At 43.3% G+C, this 9509-nt stretch overlaps 1 protein-coding gene across 5 annotated transcripts in view; it reads right to left on the reverse strand.

Annotated features, from left to right (window-relative positions):
* Positions 1–6911, reverse strand: part of UVRAG (UV radiation resistance associated) — a 291490-nt gene extending 284579 nt beyond the window's left edge. For 4 of the 5 annotated variants that reach the window (XM_059708402.1, XM_059708401.1, XM_059708404.1 and 1 more), the window contains exon 1: positions 6585–6910. Coding sequence is in view for 4 of the 5 variants with exons in the window: in XM_059708401.1 (XP_059564384.1) it covers positions 6585–6704 (120 nt within the window). In the remaining variant the exon portion in view is untranslated. Of the gene's footprint in view, positions 1–6584 lie in introns of all 5 variants that reach the window. The other variant, XM_059708405.1, reaches the window with a different exon arrangement.
* Positions 6912–9509: the final 2598 nt, after the last annotated feature.

Below are 9509 nucleotides of genomic sequence, written 5' to 3' on the forward strand. Positions count from 1 at the left end.
TGGCTCACTATGACATGTGCTTGATCACCTGGGGTGGTGTGGAATGAAGGAAGGCCCCAGCCTGGCAGCCAGAAGGCCCCGATTGGCCCTGATTGCTAGCCAGGCCTAGGGACCCTACCTGTGCACGAATTTCGTGCACGAGGCCTCTAGTGATATATGATATAGTATTCAGGATGAAATCCTGGCACAGAAAAAGGTCATTAGGCAAACACTAAAGATCTATCAACAGATGAATGGTTAAAATGTGGTACATGCATATAATAAATTATTACTATAAAAGGAATGAAATTCTGATACATGCTACAACATGGATGAACATTTAAAACAATAAGTGAATGAAATAAGCCAGGCACAAAAGGACAAATAGTGTATGATTCTACTTATGTTAAGTCTCTAAAAAAAGCAAATTCAAAGACAGAAAACAGAATTTACCAGGAACATAAGGAAGAGAGAATGGAGAGTTATTGTTTAATGGGTACAGTTTCTGTTTGGGATGATGAAAAACTGTGGAAGAAGATAGTGATGATTGCTCAACAGTGAGAATGTACTTAATGCCACTGAACTGTACACTTTAGAATAATAAATATGGCAAATTTTATGTTATGTATATTTTATCACAAATTTTAAACTAAGGAAATCTAAACTATTGACTTTAGTTAATAATAATAATGCATCAATATTGGTTCATAAATTGTAAAAATTTGCCATATTAATGAAAGATGCTAAAAATCAAGGAAATTGGATATTGGATATAAGGGAACTTTCTGCACTGTTTTTCTATAAACCTAAACTATTCTAAAAAATAAAATCTATTTTAAAATTCCACAATATATAAAAATTAGAGGTCCGGGGTACGAAATGTGCATGGGTATGGTCTCTAGGCCTGGCCTGTGATCAGGGCCATCTCTGCAGCCGGCCCTGTCCCCCACCGCCACCCACCCCTGGATCCCCATTCACCATGGGGCAATGGGAGCCTGCCCGCTGGGGAAAGGGACCAAGAGGTGGTCAGTGCATCTCATAGTGACTGGACAAGCGGTCGTTCTGGTCATTCCGCTGTTAGTGTCAATTTGCATATTACCCTTTTATTATATAGGATATCAAAGCATTATGTTGTACACCTGAAACTAATGTCAATTATATCTCAATTAAAAAAAAAAAAAAAAAAACATGGAGAAGGGGAAGCAATTTCCTAAAGACAGGTAAGTTACAGTGATCAGAGTAAGTGCAGGAGAGATGATGGCCAGACAAAATAATAACAATAAAGACATTCACTTCCCCCAAAAAATTCAAGGAAGATAAAGGCTCACAGCATTAATATACCCCACCTCCTTCCAAAAAAGGACAAGAAAAAATGTTCTTAAATCAATGAAAAACATAAGTAAGCAATCAGAAAAATTAATGGCAAAGATATGAACAAGGAATTCATTAAAGAAATGCTACATAAATCTGTGTAAAGTTACTGAAATTCATAGGGTTGTATAAGAATAAATGAGATCATGTAATTAACATAGTGTTTGATATACAAAAATAAAGCTATTAAAATATAAATAATAATTAAAGAAATGCTTGTTTAAGTAACAAAAATAAAGGGATGAGCAAAAGTAGGTTTACAGTTGTTCATATGGAAAATAATGCAATTCTTATATAATAATACAAGAATAAACTGTTTTGTGTACTCACAACTGTAAATCTACTTTTGTCTACCCCTGTATGTATATGTATATGTAGGTAAAATACATATATAAAACCTGTATACATAAAATTGGATTGAAAAACACTGAGAAAATGTATGATGCCCAAAGTTGACAAAATGTAGAGATGCAGGTCCTAACTTGGTAGCAGTGTAATAGGCATATCCTTTTTGGAAACTGCTAATATTTTCTAAAGCTAAAATAGTTATATATAACTATTTTATATATAGTTATATTTATATATATATGTGTGTGTGTGTGTTTGTTATACACTATATATATCTCCATCCTTTGAGTTATTTCACTGCTCTAAATTTATCCTACAAAAATTAGGTATGGCCGTAACCGGTTTGGCTCAGTGGATAGAGCGTCGGCCTGCGGACTGAAAGGTCCCGGGTTCGATTCTGGTCAAGGGCATGTACCTTGGTTGCGGGCACATCCCCAGTGGAGGGTGTGTAGGAGGCGGCTGGTCGATGTTTCTCTCTCATCGATGTTTCTGACTATCCCTCTCCCTTCCTCTCTGTAAAAAATCAATAAAATATATTTAAAAAAAAAATTAGGTATGAATACTCATTGCAGCAATGTAATAGAGAAAACTGAAGAATCCAAAAGTCTACATATGGGGTTAGTTAAACATACTAGTAACTAAATATTATTATACAAAATGTGATAGATAGATAGATAGATAGATAGATAGATAGATAGATAGATAGATAGAGACATGGACAACTAAGAAAAATAATATTAAATTGCAAAATCTTTTAACTTTTTTTTTTTTAAAGGGATTAAAGTGGGCTAGGATTATTTAATCTGAGCTCTTCTATTTATACTTCAAGGAAACCAAACCTGCATGCAAAATTGTTTATGTTGTATGTAAGTGCATTTTCTAAGGAAAGAGCCTATAGGTTCTACCAAATCTTAAAGAAATATGTGACGCCCCAAAAAGGGTCACTAAGCAATCACTAAAAAGCACCCCCTGCACACACCCACTCTAAGTATCTGAGAAACATAGATAAGTTATACTCAAGTGAGGAAGTCTTTAGGAAGGAAAGAAATGCTCTCAATTAAACTTTTAAGGGAATATTAAATGTCTCTATCACAAAACACATTTTTTATTTCAAAACTCCTAAATCTAAGGGTGTAAAGGAAGTTACTCTTCAAATGAACTCATATTCACTAGGTAATTAAGAACCACAACCAAAAATTACAGAGCAAAAACAGTCTTCAAAATGTGTGACTAGTTCATACTGAAATTACAGTTAAAATAAGATCACAGAGAAGAAAAAGGAGGCAAAGACTAAGTAGTAGTTTCATTTGACACAGTCAAGTAGCTATCAGACTATAGTGAGTACTCATACATATAAAGGATCAGGAGTTATAAAGTCTTAACTGAAGTTTTTTGGTGTGTGTGTGTGTTTTTTAGACAAGTAGATTAAAATAAGAGAAATAAATTAGGTATTATACATAATTTAATGAACTTTCTTTAAGCAAAAACAAACGTCTTTTTCTGGAGGCAGGTGGGGGGTGGTCCAATACTTCTGGAACTAATCTATTATAACATTACAGTCATTAGAAGCAATGAGATTAATGAAGAATAGAATAAATGAGTAGTAATAGCAGTGATACTCTCTATCTTAAAATGAAAGTATACTTGAGAACAGTGGTTCTCAACCAGGAGTAATTTTGCCCCTTGAGGAACATTTGGCAACATCTGGATGCATTTTTTTTTTTTTTTTTTTTTGCTAGGACTGGGCAGGTGCTGATGGTACACTGTGGGTAGAGGCCAGGAGTGGGGCTAAAAATCTTACAGCCCCATCCGTCTACCCACCCAAAATGTCAACAGTGCCAAAGTTGGAAAAACTCTGCCTTAGAAATAAGCTAGGGAACCACTGAATCTATGCTTTGAAATAATCAACTTTAGTAGAAATTCTCAATCAATAGGGTTGGCTTATTTGTTGAGAAACATTAACATTTTATTAAATAGCATGGGATCTATTAAAATTACATGACTGTCAAAAGGTATTATTTAAAGGAAAATCAATTGGACTTCCAATTTATCTAAACCTTTGAAATTTTGCAAAAGCTACAGGCAAAAATAAAAAGACAATGAATTAATGCTAACAGAACGTTTTATACACACACATATCCTATGACTCTCACAAACAATACTGAGCAAAAGAAACCAGTCACAATCATACATTTTGCATGATTCCATTTATATACAGTTCAAGAATAGGTGAAAACTGATCTCTTATGTTAGAAATCAGAATAGTGACTCCTTCAGAGAAAAGGGGAGAGAGAGAAGGGCGAGAACATAAAGGGGACTTCTGGAATGCTAATAATTTTTTATTTCTTAATCCAGGTAGTAGTTGCAGAACTGTGTTCACTTTGTGACAATTCATCAAGATGTATACTTAAGCCCTAACCGGTTTGGCTCAGTGGATAGAGCATCAGCCTGCGGACTGAAAGGTCCCAGGTTTGATTGCGGTCAAGGGCATGTACCTTGGTTGCGGACACATCCCCAGTGGGAGGTGTGCAGGAGGCAGCTGATCGATGTTTCTCTTTCATCGATGTTTCTAACTCTCTATCCCTCTCCCTTCCTCTCTGTAAAAAAATCAATAAAATATATCTTTTTTAAAAAAGATGTATACTTAAAATTCTTCAAGTTGTGTACTAGTAATCAGTGCAGTTTACTGTATACAGATAACAATTTAACAAAAATGTTTCTTTTTTAATGTTATATATTTATAACCCTCAAAACTTGGGCATTTGGACCCAGGAAGCTAAATTAATATCAACTGCAAAAGTGAAAGTGTTTTTGTTATACTATAGGCTGCCTTCCAAGAATCCAAGGATGACACCCCAGAAAGCTGTAAATACCATACTCGGCACTCACACAGCATTCACTGTGCACTTAAGTCACTACATATATTCCTCATCACAAATCCAAAAATTTGATAATCACTTACAAATGCAGTTGAATTTCTTTCATGGAAAGTATGTTAGGGTTGTTTCCTCAAATGTTGAACTGTGAACTGTTATCAAAGAACAGGCTCTATGAAACAAACGATGCTTTCTCTTTCCTGATTCCACATTTTCCCAAAGCTTGCCCACACTAAACCCCTCTAGGTCCTCAACTCCTTAGGATTTCTCCAGACTGCTTGCTGATAGCAGTGCCCACCACTGCTTCTCCCAGTATCCAGTCTCACACTCCACCTCTTCACCCACACACATAACCTTCACAGTAACCCTCATTCCAGAGGTTAGTCTCCCCTCCCCTCAATACTTTTACTCTTTCCCAGCACCTCATAAATACAACCCAAACCTCACTGCTCTCAAGCTCTAATATTCTCCACAAATTCGCTTCCCACAGCACCACAAAACCAGGGCACACACTGTCCCAGTCTTTTAAATCCACTTCTGCCACACACACACACACACACACACACACACACACACACACACACCTTGCTTCTGCAAACAATTCAGCTCACTGGCCACCACTATTATCTCAACTCCCCTCTTCCCTTTAGCAATCCCCCCCACACACACCACCACCACCACCACACACACACACACACACACACACACACACACACACACACACACACACTTTCCGGTATTCAGATCCATCCCATTTTCCACCCACCCTCTGCCCTCACCCTCTGCTTTCCTCTTTATGAACCTTCCCCAAGTCCTATGACAGAAATCACAAGCTGGAGGAAAGGTATGCAGGAACATGCTCTGTCCTGTGTGCAGGTAGTTGCACAAGCCTCAAGCACACAACCACGCGCACGGGTTGGAGTCAGACGCTGGATTCTGCAACCCAGCGCGGGCACCTACTAAATGCAAGGCTTCGAACGAGTGGTTTTGCATCAAGCTGCAGTTTCCCAACCTCTACAAAATGGGGTTAAATAAAACAGTTATTTCACAGAGTTGTGAGAATTAAATGAACTACCAGCCACTTAGCACAGCGCACAAATCCATCAAGATAAACTCTCAATAACTGACAGTTTTTCTGCGGTCCCCGGTGTGGAAGGAGGAACAGAGAGGGTGAAAGGCTCTTTAAGTTTCTCTAAAGCTACTGTTCCTGCAAAGTCTCCTCTCGGGGGACACAAGGGGGGCAAGGGAGGGAAGGAGGGAAGGAGTTCTCTACAGATGTGTGGGTGACACAAAGGACGTTGTCCGATCCCCAAACTCAGTGCTCACTTTATCATCCCCCTACAATGTGGACCCAAAAAGCCATCAGGCTCTTGCAGACGGATGGGGACGTAGATATACATCAAATCCTCCTTCCACGGACACTCATCTGAAGGAACGAGAGAGGAAAGAGCCCCTTCAACTGCTGAAACGCGTTCCTCGGGGGTCTGAGATTAGGAAGGCAATCCCGAAGTCTCAAAGGATTTCTCCTGGGAAGCTGAGGGGGGCAGTTCACGATTAGGAGAGACTAAAAGTAAATGCCAGAAATCTTAACGACTCCTCGCTTCTCCGGAAGGAAAGAGTAGCAACGGGATTCTCCGCGGGTGGGGAGGGAGAGGAAAAGCGCTGTCCCCGTCTCTGGTGGGGCCGCAGGGCTTCCCCGGCCCGTTCCTAGAGGGATAAGGGGGAGGGTTTCCGCAAGGGAATCCCCAGCTGCCCGTTGACAGGCGGGCTCAGGCCCCCGGGGAGTTTCTCCGGCTCCCTTCCGTCTCCGCACAGCCCAGCTCCAGTTGCGGGGTTTCTCCTCGGGCTGCGGGGTCTCCCGGAGGTCCGGCCATCACTGGACCCCTCCCCTTACAAAACCTCGTCAGCCCTCCGAGTTCTCCCGGCCACTTCTCGGGGTCTCCCGCTGGCACGGGGGCAGCCCGCCGCCCACGGGATCCCTTTCCGAGCGCTGCGAGCCCGCAGGGTTACCTGCTGAGACGGCAGCTCCACGTGCAGGGCCCGCGCAGCAGAACCGGGAGGCAGCGCGGCGGCGGCCGGGCCCGGGGGCGGCAGGGGGACCGTGCCCCCGATCGACGCTGAGACGCTCATCTTGACCCAGGGTCCGCCGAGCGGCGGGGCCGGCACTCCTCCGGCATCCGCTGCCACAGCTCAGCCACCACCCGCAGAGCCGCCGCAGCCCAAACACCCGCCACCGGAGGGGCAGGACTGCTCTACCCCACCTCGCGCCGCCGCCGCCGCTGCCTAAGGAAGAGCCATATTACCGCAGTGCAACCCCCACCACCTCGCCGAGACCTGGCGTGCTCATTGGTTCAGTTCCTATAGGGGCGGGACCCAACCACAGAGAGGAGACGCGCTATTGGGTAAAAGGTCTGTCCTTCGCCGGCCGGAATGGAATGGGGCGGAGGGACCCGAGGATGGCCTCAAATGCGTCTGTCAAACCCGGGTGAGACCTGGGGCGGTGCTTCTTTTTTCCCAAGTCTAATTGGTTTATTCACTGCCACAGGGCGGGGTCTCCTGTTGGACCCGCAAAGGCCATTGCTCTAGGTCGTTGTCAGTTGTCGGTAAAAGGAAGAGGGGCGGGTCTGATTAGGTACAGAGTGCGCCTGGGCTCCGGTGTCACGTGCAGGAGGCAAGCGAGTCACCTGATTAGTGAGAGTCCGTCTTCCGAGCCACTTCCGCCCTAACCTAGTTGCCATAGTAACCAGCCTCCTGAAGAGGGCGGGGAGACTCCCAGCGGGTTGGGTCGGGTCCGTTGCAGACCTTCCCCGCCGGCTGGTCTGCACTTAGTTGCAGGCTCCCTAAACATTCTTTTCCTGAAGTGCTGCCGTCCACGTGCGGGGCTTGAAAAGGAACGGCTTATGGTTTGGCATGAAGGCACCACGCTGGATGCATTAAGACCAGAAACCTGTCGGGCAGTCCCACCAGCTCTTCAAGACCAACTCTAACCCACAGGCCATGCCCCTCCTTGCTCGCCACTAACTGCTGTCCTGAGCTACGGGGGATGCCAGGCACCCAGGTCTCTGTGTCGTCTCTATGAGGGGGTTGCTTATGCTGTCCCTAGAAAGCCGTTGCTACTTTTCTCCTAACGCTCAGCCATCAAATCTCATCTGGAGCTGGAATCCCTTCCTCCAAAAGGCTTCTCTGATTCACTCTGGGGCCTGATTAGGAATCCTGTCCCCACCATATTCCTGATTATTCTGTTGCATTGTCTTTTAATATGTGCAATACACACATGTAGACATACACACATACATGCTGAATTCCTCAAGAAAAAGAACTTTGTCGTTTATCTCTGGATCCCCAGTGTTTTTGAAGTGAAGCCCCCCTCAAATGCCACCTCTTCCATGAAGATTCCTTGATCACAGTGACAGTGTCTATAGCAATTGTGTCTATAATAAATAGCATTGAATCGTTCTTTAGGATATTGATCTGCCTTTAACACACCCCCCCTCCCCCCCCCAAGCCCCCACCCTCACCCCCCTGTGAATTTCTTCACCACTTGGACTGATGGTAGCTCAAAGAACTCAGTGTTTTAAAGTCAAAAACAACAGGAATCAAGCACTTCTGGAATCTTGGCTCTGCCACCTTCTAAATATGTGTTCCTAGACAAGCCAGTTCCTCTCTCTTAGCTTTAGTTTTCCCATCTGTAAATAGTAATAGGATGGCTGTAAGGATTAAGTCAACACATATAAATTGCCTAGTTCAAGACCTCACATATAGTTGCACTAAAGATATTGTAATAAAAGGTAAGCATACTATCTTTCCAGGGTGTTCAGAAGTCTAAAGATACTTTGGACCTGACCCCAGAGCTGACTAACATGAATGGCATACTGTCTCTTATTCTGAGTGGTTCATCATGGCTAGAGCCTAGGGTGTATGCTCAGGTGTTTGTTGAGAAGGGAGTAGCTAAGAAATCCCAAATCTCATCTGGCTCAACTCATATAGTGCCATGATCTGGTGGAATTTCCCAGAAAACATCCTTCTGTTTCCAAGCTCTATTAGTTTCCTGAGGCTACAATATCAAATTTCACAAACTGGATAGCCTAAAACAGTGGTCGGCAAACCGCGGCTCATGAGCCACATGCGGCTCTTTGGCCCCTTGAGTGTGGCTCTTCCACAAAATACCACGTGCTGGCGCGCATGTACAGTGCCATTGAAACTTCGTGGCCCATGAGCAGAAGTTGGTTTTCGGCCTGGGAGAGTCTATTTTGAAGAAGTGGCGTTAGAAGAAGTGGGGGGTGGACATATAGAGAGGATGAATGAAAGGAGATAGATGAAACAAGTATACAAGACGAGTGTGGATGGGAGAGTTGGAATGGGTCGACCTCAGCGAACGTACCTCAATCAGATTGAGGACGTTTTTAGCAAAGGCCAGCTTAGGAGTACCCTAGTTAAGTTAATAACAATTTACCCACCTATATAGTTTAAGTTTTAAAAATTTGGCTCTCAAAAGAAATTTCAGTCATTGTACTGTTGATATTTGGCTCTGTTGACAAATGAGTTTGCTGACCACTGGCCTAAAACAACATAACTTTATTCTTTCACCGTTCTTGAGGTCAGAAGCCCCAAACAAAGGTGTCAGCAGGGCTGCAATCTCTTAGAAGGCTCTAAGGGAGAATCCTTCCTTGCTCCTTCTGGTGGCTCCTTGGCCGGTGGTTGCATACCTCCAATCTCTACCTTCACCTTCACGTGTCTTCTCTCCTTCCTGTGTCTTCTTTTTCTTAAAAGGACACTTGTCTTTGAATGTAGGGTCCACCCAGATAACCCTGATCTCATTTTGAGATCCTTAATTGCAAAGATCATTTTCCAAATAAGGTCATGTTCTCAGGATCCAGAGGTTAGAGCAGGGGTGGGCAAACTTTTTGACTGGAGGGCCACAATGGGTTCTTAAAC

Source organism: Myotis daubentonii, chromosome 9, assembly GCF_963259705.1.
Source record: "Myotis daubentonii chromosome 9, mMyoDau2.1, whole genome shotgun sequence".
NCBI classification, from domain to species: domain Eukaryota; kingdom Metazoa; phylum Chordata; class Mammalia; order Chiroptera; family Vespertilionidae; genus Myotis; species Myotis daubentonii.